The 20,868-nt window shown below is 58.5% G+C and overlaps 1 protein-coding gene across 1 annotated transcript; it reads right to left on the reverse strand.

The window, feature by feature from the left end:
• Positions 1 to 1,801: 1,801 nt before the first annotated feature.
• Positions 1,802 to 9,283, reverse strand: LOC126159430 (proteoglycan 4-like). Its single transcript, XM_049916531.1, has 3 exons — positions 8,520 to 9,283; positions 7,388 to 7,820; positions 1,802 to 1,834 (listed from the first exon to the last, which is right to left on the reverse strand). The coding sequence occupies exons 1-3, from the start codon at positions 9,281 to 9,283 to the stop codon at positions 1,802 to 1,804; spliced, it is 1,230 nt and encodes a 409-aa protein (XP_049772488.1).
• Between the last annotated feature and the right edge of the window lie 11,585 nt (positions 9,284 to 20,868).

Consider the following 20,868-nt stretch of genomic DNA (forward strand, 5'->3'; position numbering starts at 1 on the left):
CACAGCCACCCCTCTGACCCTCTATTTGACGACACATTCGCAGAAGAAATAGAAGAAGGTCTGGAGGACTTACTCAACACCCAGACAGCCCTCACAGAGGAACAGGCAAAACTCCTGGCGCCAATTTCCGAAGAGGAAATTACACTAGCCCTCTTATCCGGCAAACAAAATTCTGCACCTGGCAGGGACAAAATCACCAGAAAAATGCTCTCGGCCACGCCTCGCCACATGCTCCTTCCCACCCTAAGCCGTCTCTACAACGCTGCGCTAAGTCTAGGAATAGTGCCGAAGCAATGGAAAAACGCAAACGTTATCATGATACACAAACCCGGAAAGCCGATTAATAAACCCACTTCATATCGCCCAATCTCGCTTCTACCAGTAATAGGAAAAACATTTGAATCCATTCTAAATAAAAGGACCCACAACTTCATAAACAAATTAAAGATCCTCCCTCCAGAACAAGCCGGCTTTAGACAGGAACACTCAACCATGGACCCTATCATCAGACTAGTCAGCACAACAACAGAAGCCCTAAACAGAGGTGACTGCGTATTGGCACTGTTCCTAGATATCGAGCGAGCTTTCGATAAGGTGTGGCACTGCGGGCTGGCGTATAAACTGGCCAAGCAAAATTTTCCATCCCAATATGTACGCCTCATCCTCGACATAATTTCCAATAGAACTGCAACAGTCTCAGTCGGTAACCAAATCTCCAAACAATTCACTCCTGCTGCTGGAGTAGCGCAAGGTGCTGTCCTCTCACCCACGCTCTACAGCTTATATACCGCCGACATCCCTCGCCCCAACAAGTGGAACGAACACTTCGCCCTCTACGCGGACGACACCGCCTACTGGTGCACGGCGCAATCGGTAGAGGAAGCGAAGAATGTAATAACTTCCTACACACCCCAACTAGAACAGTGGATGGCCAAATGGCGCATCAAACCCAATCCAGCAAAAAGCCAGCTGCTACTTTTCAGACACCGCAACCAAACACGAAGTACCAGACTAAAACAGGATGACCTCCACATAACCTTATGGCAAAAGAGAGTCAACCCAACACAGAGTGCAAAATATCTAGGGATGACTCTCGACTCCACTCTATCATGGAAGCACCACACCGAGAACATAATCAGCAAAGGTAAACAAAGAATGAACCTTGTGAAGCTAATCAGCTCAAAATTCGGGGGCGCCAGCCCAGATGCAGTGCTACACACCTACAAAACATTTGTCCGTCCTATCCTAGAGTACGGTGCCTGTCTGTGGACGGCCTCCAGAGCGCAGTATGAAAGAGTTGCCGCATTTGACCGCCACAACTTGAGACGAGCGGGAAAGCTGCACTACACAACCGCCAACGACCTAGTCTATTCGGGCACCAACACCCGCCCTATATTAGACAAGATCACCCCTGAGGTAGCCAAATACGGTCGGAACAGAGTGAGAACAGATGGGATAATGAAAGACGTGTTATGCAACCCAATCCACGAATACAGAATCATCCTATTTAGATACCCTTACCCCCCAGACTTCATTGCCCATGCAATAAAACGAACATTCCCGAACAACAAAGAACTCATAGAGAAAATCAGAAAAAGAAGAGTGTAGCTAATACAGTGAAGTGAAGTGGCCCATTATCACCCTCCAACTCTCTCCAACCACTCCAGTGAAGTGAAGTGCAACGTCCCTCCAACCCAGAGCTCAGAACAAGTTAGAATAAGTTAGGAATAGAACCCACCAATTAAACTATAAGTCAGACACACTCTAAACTAGAGCAGTAGGTTAGGTGATATAAATAACTCTAGAACAAAACTCTAAACAGAGATGAAACAATCTACCAACAGAACATTACTTAGTATAAAAACCTAGCATAATATACACATTTCAACAGTCGATAACCCAGTGCCATCCCGACTGGGGTTTTGGTGGTTTCCCCCAGTTGTAAGGCGAATGCCGGGATGTGGAATTCCACCACTTAGACATAAGAAAACTGACTATAAATGGCATGAGCCAAATCACATAGAAAATCCAAGTAGGCAGGTTTCCCACTGAAACTAATAAACAGAGTCCCAACAGCATCAAACAACCCCAGGCTGAGAAGGACCTGAGTCCTCAACAGCCGCCACTACCCGAAAGGGTATGGCAATCCCTTAAAAAAAAAAAAAAAAAAAAAAAAAAGACCGTAGCCGACTCGCTAGCGCCGGGTGAGGAGCCAGCCGCTGCAGCAGACGTTTTGCTTGCCTTGAGCTTTTTTGAGGATTTAGAAGAGATGACTGGCCGCGGCAAGGGAGGAAAGGGGCTCGGCAAGGGTGGCGCCAAGCGGCACCGCAAGGTGTTGCGCGACAACATCCAGGGCATCACGAAGCCCGCGATCCGCCGCCTGGCTCGCAGGGGCGGCGTGAAGCGCATCTCTGGTCTGATCTACGAGGAGACCCGCGGAGTGCTGAAGGTGTTCCTGGAGAACGTGATCCGCGACGCGGTGACGTACACTGAGCACGCCAAGCGCAAGACTGTGACGGCCATGGACGTGGTGTACGCCCTGAAGAGGCAGGGGCGCACCCTGTACGGTTTCGGCGGTTAGGCGCGTCGCAACCGGTGTGCTGTGCCGCGTTGGCCTTCCCGCGGCCGTGGGAGAGACGAAAACGGCCCTTTTCAGGGCCACCACACTGTTCGGAAATTGAAAAGTGCGAAAGAGTCTGTGTTGTTGCTGCGTGTGTTGCCTGCCTGCCTGCCTTCTTTCTTTCATTCTTCATTTCGTTTGCGTTTGACTGACGTGACGTGACTGGGAGAAAGGAAAGGAAGCGGGTCTTGTGTGTGTGTGTGTGTGTGTGTGTGTGTGTGTGCGCGAGAGAGGGCGTTGTGTGTTTGTTTTGTTTATCGATCGATGGAGACGCCGGGCTGTGTGTTGTTGTTGTTGTTGTTGTTGTTGTGCGAGAGGCGGTGAATATTTGCGTGGTTTCGGCTGTGTGTTTGCGGCGGCGTTGGAGTTGCCGAGGCAAGGCGTGCCCATAGGCGGCCGGATCAGCTGTTTCGTTTGTATGGGGCGCGCGGGAGTGGAGGGCGGTGTGTCGACACGCTCGTTTAACAGTGGTGATTATTGCTGTCGTTGTCGTTTGGAAGGCGACTGTGCGTGCGTGGAGGTGCTTGAGGCAAACGAAACAAAACAAGAGAAATGTGTGTGTGTGTGTGTGTGTGTGTGTGTGTGTGTTGGGCCACACGGGCTGTGGACGACAAGATGGCGGCGGCTCTTCTTGTTCTTCTCTCTTTTAGTCCTCTACCGTTAGAGGGGGAGTTGGTGGAGGTTATTGTCGCCTGTGGACATTTGCTGCTCCTCTTTTCTGTGTGTTGTTCTTATCTTTGGTAGTGTGCTTATTCGGACGTTGCTGTTTGTTGAGAGTGATTATGTGTTGTGTTTGTGCTACTGCTGGAGTAGCGACTCGGGTCTTGCACATCTGTCCCTGTGGTGTTCATATTGCCCAAGGGTCAAGACGTAATAGTCATTTTCTGAATTCCGCGCGGTGGCGTAGAACGCTTCTGCCAGGGCGCGGAATCGTGTTGTGGGTGGTTCTAGGCAGGTCTGCCGCGGGGACGTGTAAGGCCCGTCGTAGAGCGCTCTGCTTTGGACCCTTCTGTAGGCGATGCATCGTCGATCTGGCTGCATAGCCCCATACAGGGCGCGCATATTTCCAGTATCGCTACCCCTGTTGCGGGGTCGAGGGAACAGGGGTACAGGATCTGCATCCTGGCGTGAGCGTTTGTGCCAAGTCCCCCTATGTGACACTTCGATGTCAGGCGTGACACCGAGGTACCTCGCAGAATATCTCCCCCCTGCAATCGTAGCAGTTGGTATGGTCTTCTTGCCGGCGGCGGCTGTGGAAGTGAAGTTAAAGTAAAGTAAAGCAAAGCGCGGCGAGGACGACTGAAATTTTGCTTTGGACGTAGGTTTGTGTGGTGGCCCTGAAAAGGGCCGATTGTTGTGAGCCGAGCCGGGCCGGCAAAGCGCGGCGTGCCGAGTGCCTGGCCTCTCTGTTTAGGCCTTCTTCTCGGTCTTCTTTGGCAGCAGGACGGCCTGGATGTTGGGCAGGACACCACCCTGTGCGATGGTGACGCCCGACAGGAGCTTGTTGAGCTCCTCGTCGTTGCGGATGGCAAGCTGCAGGTGGCGCGGGATGATGCGCGTCTTCTTGTTGTCGCGGGCCGCGTTTCCGGCCAGCTCGAGCACCTCAGCCGCGAGGTACTCCATGACGGCGGCGAGGTAGACGGGCGCCCCGGCGCCGACGCGCTCGGCGTAGTTTCCCTTGCGCAGGAGGCGGTGGATTCTGCCGACCGGGAACTGGAGCCCGGCCCTGCTTGAGCGGGACTTTGACTTGCCCTTGACCTTGCCTCCCTTTCCGCGTCCGGACATGGCGATGCGCTGTGGTGTAAAAACGAGACGAGACGAACGACGGTGCGAGCCGCAGCGAGTCGAGCAGCGGAGTGGCGGCGCCGCACGCACGCACGCACAAAAACTCTGGCTTCCTATGCCAGGTGAGAGGCAGTTTAAGCAGCTGGGCTGCTGTTCCTGCGGCGACATCTATTTGTTGCAGTGTGTCCTAAGAGGGTGAGCTGTCCTCACTGGGCGTCGTTTGCTTTGACGCCCTTCGTTGCGACAGCAGGCTGCGAGATATTATTCTCGCAGTATGTCTGGCCAACGAGTCGTCGGCCTGTGGTGGACCTGGCGGCCCAGACCACGGATTAGGCGGTTGCCAGAGTGTTCTGCATTGCTGTAGAACACCCTGGCGGTTTGTCGGAAGCGATCCCGCAGGAGGGGGATTCCAGCTTCCTCGTGGAGGAGTCTCGCCGGATAGCGGGGCGGCTTGTGGAGCGCCAGTCGCAGCGCCCTATTTTGTACTCGTTGGAGCGTCGCAATGTGCGTCGCTGCCGCGTTGCCCCACACCACAGCCGCGTATTCCAGTACCGGCCGGACTAGGGACAGATACATGGTGAGGCCGTGGCGTGGAGGAAGTGGCGATGAAGGGTTGAGCAGTGGGTAAAGCGCACGAAGGCGCCCCACTGCCCGCCCTCTGATGTCTCGGACGTGTGGCAGCCACGTCAGGTGCCTGTCTAACGTCACCCCGAGGTATTTGCCGGTCCGCGACCACGGGATGGGGCCCCCCATGATCGTGACCGGCGGTAGGTCCGGTGGCAGCCTCTTCCTGCTGAAGATTACAGCCTGGCTTTTGGCAGCGTTGAACTTCAAGCGCCATTTCGTGGACCATGAGCCCAGGGCGTCACATCCGAGCTGGAGGCGACGGCGCATCTCGGCCGCGTTCATGCTGCGGGTGAACAACGCCGTGTCGTCGGCGTAAAGTGCCAACTCCACGCGTGCCACCCGCGGAGCGTCGGCAGTGTACAGGGAGTACAACAGGGGGCCGAGGACCGACCCCTGCGGTACTCCTGCTCGAATCGGCCGATCGGTGGAAATGCCTCCATCCGCTCGGACGTGAAAAGTGCGCCCCGAGAGATACGAGCGCAGCAGGACTACGTGCGACGTCGGTACCCCGTGTGCAAAAAGTTTGTACACGAGGCCGTCGTGCCACACGCAGTCGAAGGCCTTGGAGACGTCGAGAAGCACCGCCCCTAGGTACTCCCGCGTCTCCAGCGCTCGCATCGCCTGCTCCACGAGGCGCAACAGCTGCTGCGTGGTAGAGTGGCCGCACCGGAAACCAAACTGCTCCTCGGGTATGAGTTGCTGTTCCGTCACATGGCGTAGCAGTCGCTCCACGTACAACCTCTCAAACACTTTTGAGAGGGACGGGAGCAGACTGATCGGCCGGTAGTTCGCGGCCTGGCGTGGATCCTTGCCGCTCTTGGGGATGGCAACCACTTCCGCGTGTTTCCACGCGGAAGGGAAGGTCCCAGAGCGGAGGATGCTGTTAAAGATGTCCGCCAGAGATTGGTGCACCTCCGGCGGAAGCATCCTCAACAGGCGGTTAGTGACACCATCCGTGCCGCCCGCCTTCTTCGGGTTGAGTCGACGGAGTTGCAAGTCCACTTCCTCTGCTGTGATTTCCTCGATCGAGTCGTCGTCCTCCCGTGCAGCGAGGAAGACCGGCAGGCGGTCCTCCACCAGGCGGACGTGGTCGGGATCGACCGCGTCTTCAGCAGGCTGAAAGTTTGCCGCGAACGTATCCGCAAGGATGCTGGCTTTCGCATCTGGCTCGCAGACAACGTTCGCACCCGTATCGAGAGGCGACGACGAAGGAAGCGCTTGGCGGTGCTCCAAGCACTACCGTCCGTCGTAGTTAGGGTGGCCACAAGGCCCGCCCAGTCCCTATGGCGATGGTCATCGATGGCAGCCCGAATCTCACGCCTCGCCCTGTTGAGGCGGCGCTTCGTCTCGGGCAGCCGCGTAAGCTGCCACTCCCGGAAGAGGCGATTCTTGTTAGTGATCGCCTCGAGGATGTGCGGCGGGAGTTGGCGCGACATCTCACGCGGTCTTCCCGGCCGCCTGGGGGTGGCCGCCTCCGCAGCAGCCAGTGTGTGCCGCGTGAAGAAGGCCAATGCTGCATCAGCCCCTTGCACATCGGGATCGGGCGCGCCCTCAAGGCGGTCAGAGACCTCGTCACGAAAGCGTGCCTCGTCTATGCCTCGGAAGTTGTGGCGGTCGGACTGCATAGTTGCACCGATGACGTCCATGTCGAAGACCACCGGGAGGTGATCGGACGACAGGGCGCATCTAACGGTGGCAGACGTGAAGTGCCCAACACCTTTGAGCACGGCGATGTCGAGCACATCTGACTGGCCGCGATGGGGGAAGACTGTGTGCTCATAAGGCCCCAGTACAATAGCGCCATGCCGTTGTGTGGCGCGAAGGAGGCGGCGGCCGCTGGCGTTGGTGAGGCGAGAGTTCCACTGCTGATGCTTGGCATTCAAGTCACCCGCAATGAAGACTCTCCCGGGCAGTGCCAGCAGGGCGTCGACGTCAGCCTCCTGAAGTACTCCCCTCGGCGGCCTATAGGCCGCAACGAAGGTGATAACCCCCGCCGTTGTGGTGACAGCCACCCCAGTGGCCTCCATTGCAGCGAGGGGCGGAAGCTGAACATCATGATGCTTCAGGGACGCCTTGATGTAGATTGCCGTCCCGCCACCGTGGGTCAACCTGTCGGTGCGGTAGCACCGATAGTTGGCCACATTCACGTGGAGTCCCGGCTTCAGGAAGGTCTCGCACACGAGGCAGATGTCAATCGCCTCGTCGCGCAAGAACTCCCTGAATTCTCCTTGTTGGGGGACCAAACTGTTTGCATTAAATGTGCAAACGGTGAGGCCATGGATATGGCAATTATCCATGGCGCGGTGGAGTTGCAACGCCGGCCTGAAGGGCCGACGTGACCGCGGTGACGAGCACCGGGAGTTGCTCGAGCAGCTGACTCAACGACCGCAAGAGCGATCGGAGCTCGGCTGCGTCGGCGGCCAAGGGGGCGGTGGGGGCCTCTGGGGCGGCCTCCACCACTGGGGTGGCCTGTTGCGGCCGCTCCGAAGTAGACGGCTGCTGTGGAGCATCAGCAGGCGATCTCGGTTGCGGCACAGCACGAGGTGCCGTCCTCTGCTGCGGCAGAGTGTTGTCGGCAGTCCGTTGCGCAACGGCAGGTGTGGCCCGGCCCGCGCGCCGACGACGCCTGCGCGGGGCGGCAACTCGCGCGCTCTGCGAGGGCGCGGGGGTTGCCACCCCCACGGGCGAAGCCGTGGACGGCGCGGTCGGTTGCTGCTTCTCGCCCTCCGCCTGCGCCGAAGGTCGGGCGGTGGAGGCTGACGGGCCGCCCTTGGTGGCGGCAGCAAAGCTGGTGGACGGGTGCACCTTACGAGAGGGCGCAGCCCCTCCTCTCGGTTGATTTCGGCCCCTTTTAAAGGCCGAACAGCCTCTGTAGCTGGCGACGTGCGTGCCGCCGCAGTTGCAGCACGTCGGCTTGTCTTCCCTGGCAAGCCCACAGGACTTGCTCTCGTGCTGGCCCGCGCACTTCACGCAGCGGGGCTGCATGGAGCAGTAGCGGGAGACATGGTCGAGCCGCTGGCAGGAAAAGCACTGGGCCCTCTTGCCTTTGGCCCGGAGAGGTTCCACCGCTACCTTGACCCGGCCGACCCGCTGCACCTGAAAAATCTTCCGATTTTCCAGGTTGTCAACGAGGACAACCTGGTATAGTGGCATGTCGCGGTGCGTGCGCGGGGACTTCATCAGTCCGGTAGACCGGACACCGAAGCCCATGTCCTCGAGCTCCTCGCGAAGGTAGTCCGCACCAAACTTGAGTGGAAGGTGGCGGAAAACCACCTTCAGAAGTTTGAGCGGCTCGGAGGGGTGTGTGTAGCACGGGAGGCCATCTTTACAGATGGCGTCCATCACCGCGCGGTACTCGTCGTTAGACGACACCGTGACCTTGTAGAGGTCACGGCCAGCGTTCTTGACAGCGGCGGACGGGGCCACCCTGTCCAGTTTGTGCTGGAACTCCTTGTACTCGCCAGCCCATTGGATGACGATAGGCGGCGGCTTCTTTTGGGCAGGCGCCGGGGGCGCGGCGCCATCGTCCAATGCATCTACGCTGGCGCTCGCAAACGCGTTGGCGGTCGGCAGCGGGGTCGGTTGCTGCAGCGCAGCAGCCCTGGCAGTGTGCCGCCGGGGTGGGGCAACAAAACCGTCCTCGTCAGGCTGCCGGGAGGCGGCAGGTGGACGAGTGGACCGCCGCGTTGTCTTCGTCGGTTTCTGCTTGGCGGTACTCCGGGAGGAGCCCGCGATAGTCGTCCCAGACTCTGTGGTGGAGGTGCGGGAGGCCCTAGGGGCCTTCTTCCGCGGCCTCGCTGCGTCAGATGTCTGTGAGGGAGTGTCAGAATCGTCATTGGTCATAGCCCGGCGCTTTCTGGGCGCGCGGGCAGCGTCAGGGTCAGTGTCACGACGCTCTGACTCGGCAATTGCCTCAGCCAGATTTGCGTCGGGCAGATCGACGTCCTCCATCTCGGTGGCCACGGCTAGCGCAGCCACGGGCTCTTCTTGTGTTTCGGGGGCCAGGGGGGCAACCGGGGGCACATCGACCTCTTGAGTGGTCGAGACCAGCGGCGCAACTCCCGCCGAGGCCGCCACCGCCGGGACCGCAAGCAAATGCGATGTAACCGGCGGGGCTCTCGGTGGCACACCCAACACCTGCTGCCTCGTGTGCGGTAGAGCGGCTGCCGTCTGTATTTTACAGAGGGCGAATATAGCCGCCTCGTCGGCCTCTCGTCCAGGGTAGGGGCCCCCATGGGCGAGTTTGTTCATAAGGATGAACACTCGTTCACGGGTGCGCGCGGCATGATCCGAAGAGTCAGTCCTGTCGTAGTCAGGTGTCGAAAGCCGGTTCGTCATGAGTGGGGGGCCGGATGGGGCCGCCGCCGGGATCAACTCAGTCGCCTGAGCTGACCCCGACGAGCGGCGATCCGCCACACCCTTCGCTCGATCGTCAAACACGTCCTCTCGCCTCGACATCACAACTCGCAGTGTGGCGTGGCCTGGCGGCGCCGCCAGGGGTGGGGGTCCTTTATGCTCTCGGGTGCGGCGGCCGGTTGCGCTTGCGGCCCATTGGTCGGCGGCCGCAACGGGGCGAGCTGGTAAAGGTGCGGCGGCGGGGCGCGCTGGGTGCCACTGTGTGGGGAGACGCTGACTAGAGCGGAGCGCTTGCTGCTGGTGTTGCTGCCGTACGTTCTTGTTTGTTTGCGATGCCGCCCAAGACTAGCGGGAAGGCCGCCAAGAAGGCTGGCAAGGCGCAGAAGAACATTTCGAAGGGCGACAAGAAGAAGAAGCGCAAGAGGAAGGAGAGCTATGCCATCTACATCTACAAGGTGCTGAAGCAGGTGCACCCTGACACGGGCATCTCGTCGAAGGCGATGAGCATCATGAACAGCTTCGTGAACGACATTTTCGAGCGCATCGCGGCCGAGGCGTCTCGCCTGGCGCACTACAACAAGCGCTCGACCATCACGTCCCGCGAGATCCAGACCGCTGTGCGGCTGTTGCTGCCTGGCGAGCTGGCCAAGCACGCCGTGAGCGAGGGCACGAAGGCGGTGACCAAGTACACGAGCTCCAAGTAAGGAGGTGGCTCTGGAATGGAAGGAGATCCTCCGTTGCGAGAGCGGCAAAACGGCCCTTTTCAGGGCCACCAAATGGCCTTTGCGGGAAGGGCGGAATTGTTGTTGTTTATGTTTGTTTTGTTTTGTTGTGTGTGTGAGTGGGTGGACGGCGGCAATAGCTACCGCTTTGGTTGCGACGCGACGCGACGGGGTGGGGTGGCCGATGCGATGAATTTGATTGTTGGGGGCGCGTCGCGTGTTGCGGGGTACGGCCACGGTGTGACGTGGAATGGAGGCACGTGCGCACAACTCGTTGGTGTTGCCTGTCTGCGAGGGGGGGAAGTGCGATCGGTGATGTGCCCTTTGGATGGAGGTGCCGGTTAGTTACGTGACGGATGGAAACGAAACGCGATTGTTGGGAATGTCAGTGTGTAACGACGGCCGTTTGCGGGTCGGTTTGCACGCCATATATGGCGAGGGTGAAATGTGTCTGTAAATGCAGCGTGGAGGCGTGTGAGTGACGTTTAAATGGACGCGCATTGAGACACCAATGTGTATTGCATTGTACGGGCGACACGCACGATGATGTACCTTTCCTCCGACTCTGATTTCGATAGTCGTGTCTGACTGACTGTGTCTGCTTGTGTGCGTACGACGCACGCACACCGACGTCGTCATTGAAGATGCATGCACGCGCGGTCCAGTGCAGTACAGTAGAGTAAGCGCGACGCTAGAAGACGACGGTCGCTTTGGCGAATGTGCGTACACGTGTTTGTGTGTGTCGGTGGTGTGGTCCGATCCGTCGCCTCTGGGACACTGTCGATCGGCGCGGTACACCGGCATCACGCAACGGACGTCTTGAACACCCGTCGCACCGTCATACCGTTGGTACACCGTCGCGCTGAGGACGGTTACCGAAAGGTGGACGAACCTCTGATCGGTCGAATGTCTGGGCAGAACGTGAGGAGAGAATGGTGGAGGAAAGGACGGAGGGAAAAAAATGAGAGAGAGAGAGAGAGAAAAAACGGAAAAAAACAACGACGAAACAAAACGGAGAAACGCAGTGTAGAGCAACGGAACGTTCCCGTGTCGGAGGTGTATTGTAGCCGCACTGAAATGCGTGTAACGGCGCGGCGGCAAGTGTCTTGCCGTGGTGAACGTTACCTTTGACGGCTGAATTGTGCGTTGCGTTGCTTTGCTTTCCCGGATGTGTATGTAACGTTCGTTGAGATGGTTCTGAGGAAGAATGTACGACAGTGCCCGTGCCGTCTATGTTCGTGTGCAAAGCCATTGTGTGTGTGTGTGTACGGAATGATGTCTGTAGGTGTTAGTGAACATGTTTTACCAGTGGGGGAAATGGATCGTCGATGGTTGCCGTCACGGTCGAGATAACGCACGCACCCACCCTCCCTCCCTCCCTCCCTCCCTACATGAAGGTGTCAAGAAAGTGTGTTAACCGGGGTTTGTTTGTCTTTCGTTAAAGGGAAGGGACGAGAGAGAGAGAGAGAGAGAGAAGCGAAGTGGGATGGTGCGTTCATTTTGTGTGTGTGTGTGTGTGTGTGTGTTGTTTTGAGAATTGCGTCCGGGAATGGCGGTGGGCGTGCCCTGCATGTGGCCCGGAAGGCTGTTCGTTTCGCGGTAGTGTGTGGACAGGGGATGGGCACGCGTAACGCTGCTGGCATGGCATTCGGGAGATGGGAGGGGGCAAACGAAGAAAACAAGACGCACGCGGAGGCTATAAAGACGGGAGGGGCGCGGTGTGGGTGGCTTGCGCTGCGCTCGGCTGGCGCGTGCGGCGTTGTTTTTGTGCAAAAGAAGAGAAAACGAATGGGTTGCCGGGAGGGGGCCGTTGTGGTGTAGCCGCAGACGCGGCTGTCAGTGAACGTGGTGAGACCGAGGGATGCGGGAGGGGCGGGGGCGGCGGTGAGAGCGGGGAAAACACTAGAAGAAGGAGAAAAACGCTGCTGCAACCAACATAAAATGAGGCCTTTTGTAACCTGCCAGCAACAAAACAACAACAAAAAGAAAGGTCTATCAACATTGAATGTAAATGGAAATGGACCCAAGTGTAACCTCCCCGCACAAATAGTCGTAAGTAAGTAAGCGAGTGAGTGAATGATGATGAAAATGTGCCGGAATGTTGTTAACGTCCCTAGAAAATGAACGAACGAAGATTGATGAGAAACGCGCGGTAATATGATGAATGGAAATAATGAACCATGAACATCTCAACAGACATAATTGAAAACCCGATAAAGGTTGTAAGGGCAGCGCTGGCTGACCTTCGGCCCTGTATTCTGAAACGTCCCCCTTTGAACAACAATGTATACAAAACTGTGCTTAAACTGACACACAATATTTTGAGCGCAACGCAATCTGACTATCAAAGATCCCTGCAAAAGAATGGCCCTGAGTAACATTAAAGTACACCTTTCGGAAATCACTTACCTCACAAAAATCTTCATTAGTCGAACAACTGCAATACAGCGAGCACCACTGCTGCCAGCTAAATAAGAGATTCAAACTACGGAGGGCACTAACTACTGATAGGGATAGTTAGCAAAGTAAAGATGTTTAATAGAGAACAACAAACAATGTATTTACCCTTAATATCATCACCAGTCATAATATATGTAATTTGAAAAGTCCGCCATCTCTCTCCTCACATGCACCAGTGCTGGCGGCTCACCCCTAACTGCGCAACGCTACGCGCTGTTCACATCCAGCTGTAGCAGTTCATGACAACAATGCAAACTAGCCACAGACTGCACACAGCACAGGCAGTGATTTTCACGCAGAGCGCTACGTGGCATTACCAATATAAAAAATCTAAACAAACAGCCTATGTACAAATTAGAAGAAAAAGAGCAAAAGATCGTTACGTCAATAAAAAAAAAAAAAAAAGACAAAAGAGAAAACAAACTGCATCTATATGTGCTCTTAACTGTAGATACCTGTACACAGCTTCGTGCAATGAATGCCGGCTCACATTTAATGTTGATTGTTGGAGGAAATGCGTAGGAAATATTCTTTAAATGGAAATGAATGGTTGTACGTTAAAAAAGTTAGTTTGGAAACAAAGTATTATTGGGGCATTTTGTTGTGAAGAAAATAGTTACAATTGACATACATTATTAGATTTGCGCAATGCAGCTTCATTACCTTACCCTTAATAACAATATGCATCGTCCCGAACGGAGACCAGAGTCGCGAGAAGAGCACGCCGCCGCCCGCTCAGTACAATCGTCCACTCGCTAATACTGTCGACTGACTACTACCTCTCCCGACCCGCCACATATAGATGACAACTGTTCCTGCCGACGCGCTACGTGCTACTAGTGTCGTGTGGCGCAGACTAGCGACGATAAGAAACTCTCTGGTCAGAGATTGTGTCGTGCCTCGCCATCGCTGGTAATGAGTACATACGTGTTTCAGCGCGCGTACCGGAACACGCAGTGCGGAGCCCAGAGACTGTGTTGTCGAGGCCGTCGACGCAGTGCATGTCGGTCGGTCGGTCGGTCGAGTGCGTGCGGGAGGGCAAAGAGGCAGCGTCGGCACGGAGATGCACGCACGGGGGCTGCGGCGTGGCGCGTTTGCGGTAGGCGCCTTTGGTGGCAACGGCCGGGACAAGCAGCGGTGTATGGTGTGGTGCGGGCCGGACAGGGGCGGAGGAGGAGGCGGCGCGACGATGGCATTGGGGCGGAAACGGGGACGGCGACGGCGGATGTTGAGAGGCGTCACGCGCGGACCGACACAGACGCACAGATAGATAGGGAGGAAGAAGAAGGGGCGGCTGGTGAGTGCAATTTAGGCGGTAGACACAAGAGGTCGGCACGGCATTTGCGTGATGTGGCGTTGTGACGGGGTGTGCTCGCTTGCCTCGTTTTGTTGATGCGCGCAGGAAGATGTGCAGAGCAGCGGCGGGCGGCTCGGTTCGGTTTGGCCCGGCGGGCCGCGCTGTTGTCGCGGACGTGAGCGCCCCCTGGCGGGTGGCCGGAGGCGGCGCGGCGTGTTGGACGTGTGGCTGGCGGCAGTGCACAATTGCGAGTGGCTGGCGGTGTGGCGGTTGGCGCGTCGGCCGGCCGAGAGAGAGGAGAGGTATGTGTTTGCGGGCGCCTTTGCTGCGCGGCGTCGTGCAGGGAGGGCGGGCGCTTGTCGACTGTGTGACTGTGTGGCGAATTGGCGGCGTTGTGCTCCGGCCGAAGGCGTCGGGAAAGGAGAGTTGGTCGTGATGTCATGTCGCGCCGTGTCATGTTTGCGAAACGGCTGCCGAGAGGTGTGGTGGTAGCGAGCCGGTCGGTGTCAGTGCGATGGGAATGTGCGTTTGGCGGTTTTCGGTGTGCTTTTTGCGGCGTGAGAGTGGGGCGGGCGGGCGGGCGGGCGGGCAGGCTTGCTGTTGTTGGTTCCTTGTGTCTTGTGTGTAGCTTGTGATGGCAACGTGGAAGGACGCCGGTTTCGAGCCGTGCGTGTGGTTGTCGACGTTGACTGGTTGGGGTGTGCCGTTGCACGTGCATGTTTGGGTCGTTGGTGTGTGTACGGGAAGGGGGAGGCGGCGGTGGATAGTGCAGTAGTTGTGTCGTTGCCACGGGCGTCGGGTGCGGCTGTGCGTAGTGGCGGAAAGGTGTCAGTTGCGGGAAGCGAGGCCGTCGTTGGCGGTGTCGCGTGCCTTCGTGAATCGAGTGGGGCGGGGAAAGGAGCAGCGTGCCGCTGCGTCGTGGCCGTTAGCCAGAGGCTGTGCTTTGATAGTTTTGTGGACGGTCCGTGCGAGGCGATTTGTTGCCTGCCCTATGTTTGTTTGTTGTTTTGGAGACGACGACTGGTTGGTGGCGTGCGCGCGAGCGAAGTGGCGGTGTGCGTTTCCCGTGTCGACTGCCGACTGCCGACTGCCGGCTGGCGACAGGTGCGCCGTCGGTGGGGTGGGTGGCCGGCACAAGTAGAGGCGGCGGCGTCGTTGCGGTGTGTTTGTGTTGTCGGCTGTGTCGGCGACAGCTGTTTGTGCGGTGCGTGTGAATGGTGGTGCAAACGTGTGCTGGCGTTGAGGCTGCGACCGCGGCGTGTTGTTGGTTGATGTTGAACAGCGGCTGTGTGCGGTGGTGGTGTTGCCGCACGTGCATCCGGCCCGGCGCGGAAAGCGCAGTTGCGGCGGCCCTTCGGTGCCAGCCACGTCGCGTGAGCGGCGGGTTGCTCTGGTCGACACGTGGTGCTCTGGTTTGTTGTTTGGTGCCCTTTGGCCGGTGGGTGGTCCGTGTGTCTCGGTATCTGGTCGTGGTCGTGCTGCCCGTTTGTCGGCGTTGTCTGTGGCTTCGCTTTTGTTTTTGCGGCGTGCCGACGACCCGACGCGACCTTTACACCCAAAGTGTGGCGCCCGAAGGTGAACCAACGTAATCCGACCTCGGCGCTTAAGCTCTAAGCCTAAGCTGAGCGAACCGAACCGAACCGAACCTGTAGCGTTGCGTAGCGTGAGGTGAGGTCAGCCTCAGCGCCAAGTAAGCCAAGCTGTCCGGCCGTGAGGTGGGTGGGTAGGTAGGTAGGTGCGGCTGCTGCGGCCACCTGACGCCCGACGTGTGTTTGAATGCTTAACCTAAGTTTGAGGCCTTAACCTAACCCAAGTGGCCTTAACCTAACCTAACCTAACCTAACCTCGGACGCCCGACGTGTGTTTGAATGCTTAACCTAAGTTTGACGCTTAACCTAACACCGACCCTTAACCTAACCCAAGTGCCCCTAACCTAACCTTAATGTAACGTAACCTAACCTAACCTAACCTAACCTCTGACGCCTGACGTGTGTTTTGAATGCTTAACCTAACCCAAGTGCCCTTAACCTAACGCACGTCCACCGAACCTAACCGAGACGTGTGAACCTAATGTCTAACTCGTAACGCGTGATGTTGGCTGTCGTGTGTGCTGACGGCAGATTGGGTTGGTCTGTAGTTGCGGATTTCGGTTTGCCTCGGGCGAGGGGTTGGCTCGTAAGCGGCGAGGGGCGCTCCGGCGGAGCATGTTGCTTTGCAGGCGGCGCCCGTTTTTGCGGCGGGCACAATTGAAATTGTTGGGAAACGAACGAAAGGGCTGTGAATGTTGGCGGGCGAGAGGAGGAGGACGTGGCCCGACGGCTGCGGGCCGATCGGGAAACGGTGGGAGGGCGATGGGGCGGCGGAGGTGCGTTTGCACGGCCGTCATCGCCGCACGCCTCCGCTTGTGTGGCTGTGGCGCCGGCCGCGCTGGCCGGGCTGCCGCGGCGACGGTGTGGGGCTTTTGCCGAAGGCTTGGCCATTGTGGCCGGTCGCCGGCTGGGGCTGTGGGGGCGGCATTTGGGCGTGGGCGGCGATTCTCGGCGGGCCGACCCAGGCTGTAGCGCGCGGTGGCTGCAGTTTGGCCGTGGTTTGCGGCGCTGCCGTGGCGACTGGTTGGCGACTGTGGTGTGGCTGTGTGTAGCCCCATCCTCGGTGGTTTGAAAGGCGCGGGTGGTTGTGGCGCACGTGTGGGGCTGCTCCGCACAGGCTGTCGGACGTTGGGCGGTAGCAAGCGCGGGAGGCGCGGCGCGGCGGCGCGCAGAGTGGCGGCCGCTCTCTCGGCCGTCCGCGCCCGCCCGCGACACTGGCTGGGCCTGTGGCGCGAGGCGGCTATTCCTCTGCTGTGCGCTCCGCTCGCTGCGTGTCTCCTCTCGCTCTCGCTGCTCGCTGTGTGTTAACGCGCGTCGTCGAAATGGCAGATCAGGCGGCTACGAACGAGACTGCTGCGGCACCCGCCGCCACCGGCACTACGAAGAAGGCAAAGTCTGCGTCGTCTGCGAAGAAGCCGCGCGCCAAGCCTGCGCACCCGCGCACCTCTGAGATGGTGACGGCCGCCATCAAGAGTCTGAAGGAGCGCGGCGGATCGTCGCTGCAGGCGATCAAGAAGTACATTGCCGCGCACTACAAGCTGGACGCGGAGAAGCTGGCGCCGTTTATCAAGAAGTACCTCAAGTCGGCCGTGGTGGCGGGCGAGCTGGTGCAGACGAAGGGGAAGGGCGCGTCCGGCTCTTTCAAGCTTGCCGGCGCCGGCGGCGGGGCGGCTGAGGGCGGCAAGGCTCGTGCTGGCGGTGCCAAGAAGAAGCGCGCCGCTCCGGCCAGCAAGGAGAAGAAGGGCGCCCGTGCGGCCGGCGCAAAGAAGGCTGGTGGCGTGAAGGCGGCGACTGGTCGGAAGGCGGGCGCCGCCAAGAAGGCGTCTGCGGCGTCGGCCGCTCCCGCCGGTGCGAAGAAGGCGGCTGCTGCCAAGCCGGCCAAGGCCAAGTCGCCGTCGAAGGCGAAGAAGGCCGCCAAGGTTCCGACGAAGAAGCCGAAGGCGCCGCGCCCGAAGAAGGCGACGACGCCGTCTAAGGCGAAGGCTTCGCCCAAGAAGAAGAAGTAGAGGAGAAGAAGAGAGGAATGGGAAAGGAAGGGTTGGCGGTTGACTCCGTCGTCCGCACCCCCCGTCCCCGTCGTCTAGTGGCGCGCAACAGACGCGCGGCCCAAAACGGCCCTTCTCAGGGCCATCAAAGCACGTCGGGAAGGTTTTGATTGTCGTGTTTGTGTAGCGGTGTGGTTGTGTCGTCTGGCGTTTCTGTATGCCCGTGTGTGGATACTGTTTGCGTGCCGTGGTGGTTGGATTGCGGGGGGTCGGTGGCGGGTGCGGGCGGCGGTAGCGGTTGATTGTCGCCGTTTTTGGTCGCGGCCGGCCGACGGTTGGTTTTGTGTCATGTTGTTTGAATACTTTGGTTTGCCTGCCTGCCGTCTTCTCGGATGTGTCTTGTCTTGTGTGTGTGTGTGTGTGTGTTCTTGGATGGAACGGGGGCGGGGGACGTTGAGATGTGGGGAAAGGGTCGGTGGCGTTGGACGTGCCTGGCTTTTTGTTTGCGGCCGGCCGTGTGGTTGACGGCGTCGGCCGATGGGTATTGTGCGCCGCGCCGGGGAGGGATGATGTTGATTGTTGCGCGCGCCAGCAAGCTGGCAGAGGAGAGCGGCTGTGGCGGACGGACGGACGGGAAGTGGAAGTGGTGTTTTGTCTTTCGTTCTGTGGTTGTGGGGCGAGAGGCGACCGACAAAGTTTGCTCGCGACGGAGTGATGTTAGTGGCCCTTAAAAGGACCGTTTTGTTTGTTTGCGTGCGTGGGCGGTGCCCAGCGGCCGGCGCGGTGTTTAGGCGCGCTCGCCGCGGATGCGGCGCGCGAGCTGGATGTCCTTGGGCATGATGGTGACGCGCTTGGCGTGGATTGCGCACAGGTTGGTGTCTTCGAAGAGGCCGACGAGGTAGGCCTCGCTGGCCTCCTGCAGGGCCATGACCGCGGAGCTCTGGAAGCGCAGGTCGGTCTTGAAGTCCTGGGCGATCTCGCGCACTAGGCGCTGGAATGGCAGCTTGCGGATGAGCAGCTCTGTGCTCTTCTGGTAGCGCCTGATTTCTCGCAGGGCGACGGTGCCCGGCCTGTAGCGGTGGGGCTTCTTGACGCCGCCGGTGGCGGGCGCGCTCTTCCTCGCCGCCTTGGTGGCGAGCTGTTTGCGCGGCGCCTTTCCGCCGGTGGACTTGCGGGCCGTTTGCTTTGTGCGGGCCATAGCGGTAGCGGTTAGCGGAGCGGCGTGGAGGCGAGGTGCTGCGTCGGGTGCTGCCTTGACGACACGGGCGCGCGCCAGTCGCAGTCGCAGTCGCACGTGACTGAGGGTTGAACCCTCTGCCGGGGTCGAAGTTCTAGCGCGTGCTGCGCTTCGCCTTCTTGCATGGTGTGGTGAGGATGAGTGATGACTTGGCAGTGGTGGCTGGTACTTGACAGTTGTGCTGGTTATTTTTTTTATTTTTTTTTTTTTAAGAAAGAGAAAAGGATAGTGAGAGGGATAGTGAGAGAAAAGGAAGACGAACGGCCCAATTGACTGGCCGGAAATTACGAGTAGTGACAGAAGAAAGGACAGAAGGAGGAACAGTGAGAGAGAGTGAAAGCGAACGGCCATTAGCCTGGCCTCTTCTGCTTCGTAGCGGCGGCGTGATGGTGGCGGCAGTCAGTCTTGAAATGGCGAAGTGGGGGGGGGGGAAAGAGAAAGAAGTCAGAGGGTGACAGTTGAAGAAGTGGAAAAAGGAAGGGCCGAACATGACGAGCCCAACATTGGGGGGAGTGTGGGGGGGAAGGGGGATCATGTTGGGGGAGCGAAAGACATGGCATGTTGGGGGGAATAATCTATGGCGGGAGGGAGGTAGTCGACATGAGAGGAGGTGCCCGGTGCAGGCGAAGTCATGGGGGGCGAAATAAAAGGTCGGGCCAGCGAGTGGTGGCGAGTCGGTGAACACGGGTGCCCAGGGAAAGGATTAAGGGATTAGGAGAGTGACGGGTTTTGTGGTAAAAGGAGTGGGCGGCGGAGAGGATGCGGGTCCGAAGGAGTGGCACGTCAGCCAGGAGGTGGAGCTCGTGGGTGGGGAAGTCGAAGGGGAGGCGGAGGGCACGCCGGAGAGCCCGGTTCTGTACGGTTTGGAGTCGGCGGAGGTGGGTGGGGGCAGCATTGCCCCACACCACCACTGCGTATTCAAGGATGGGGCGAACAAGGGAGGTGTACAGTCTAACAGCAAGGTGCGTGGGGAGGGAGGAGGTTGGGTTGATGAGAGGATAGAGCAGGCATAGCCGCCCCATTGCTTTACGACGCACCTCGTCGATGTGGGGGCGCCAGGTGAGGCGTCGGTCCAGGGTAACACCCAAGTACTTGGCAGTACGAGTCCAGGGGACTGGGGTACCAAGGACCGCCACCTGAGGGAGCCGAATGGGAATACGGCGTCGGCAGATGATAAGGGCTTGGGTTTTGGAGGGATTAAATGCCAAACGCCAGGTCCTAGCCCAGTCGGTGAGGGAATCTGTAGCCCCCTGGAGCCGCTGTTGAAGAACTGCCGCACTCCGAGAACGAGAGAAGAGTGCAGTGTCATCTGCGTAGAGAGCTAAATGTACCCTCGGCGCAGAGGGCAGATCAGCTGTGAAGAGGGAGTAGAGTAGCGGCCCAAGTACGCTGCCTTGTGGTACTCCTGCCCTGATGCGTCGTCGCGTGGATTTCCCGTCAGGGATCCTGACATGGAAGGTGCGACCTTCCAGGTACGTGGCTATTAGCCGTACATGGGACACTGGGAAGCCAAGGGAAAATAATTTGTAGAGCAGCCCTTCGTGCCAGACCGAGTCAAACGCTCTGGACACGTCGAGGAGTACGGCCCCGAAGTACTCCCTACGTTCAATGGCATCCAGTGCCTCTTCGACAAGGCGCAGGAGTTGGTGAGTGGTGGCGTGGCCCCGCCTGAAGCCAAACTGCTCATCAGGGAGGACTCGTTCTCGGGCAATGTGGATGAGCAGTCGTTTAAGGTACAGCCTCTCGAACACCTTGGAGATGGCGGGCAAGAGGCTGATGGGGCGGTAGCTGGCAGGGGAACGAAGATCCTTCCCAACCTTGGGGATGGCGACCACTTCAGCATGTTTCCAGGCAGAGGGAAATTGCCTGGTTGTGAAGATGTTGTTGAAGGTGGCCGTCAGGATGGGAATAGAAGCTGGGGGAAGCTGTTTCAGTAGGGCATTAGCCAGCTTATCGGGGCCGCCAGCTTTCTTGGATTTGAGGTACCGCAATTGCAGCGCAACCTCCTCTTCGTTGATGGGGGTGATTTCATCCTCAGGGTCCTGGACGGCAAGGAAACGAGGGAGGCGTGCCGTGACCAGGCGAATATGGTCGGGGTCAATGGGGTCATTGACCGGGGTGAAGTTGCGCGCGAAGACATCAGCCAGGGCGTTAGCCTTGGCGTCTGGTTCGGACACAAAGTCATCGCCG

The sequence above is a fragment of the Schistocerca cancellata genome, unplaced genomic scaffold (assembly GCF_023864275.1).
Source record: "Schistocerca cancellata isolate TAMUIC-IGC-003103 unplaced genomic scaffold, iqSchCanc2.1 HiC_scaffold_1141, whole genome shotgun sequence".
NCBI classification, from domain to species: domain Eukaryota; kingdom Metazoa; phylum Arthropoda; class Insecta; order Orthoptera; family Acrididae; genus Schistocerca; species Schistocerca cancellata.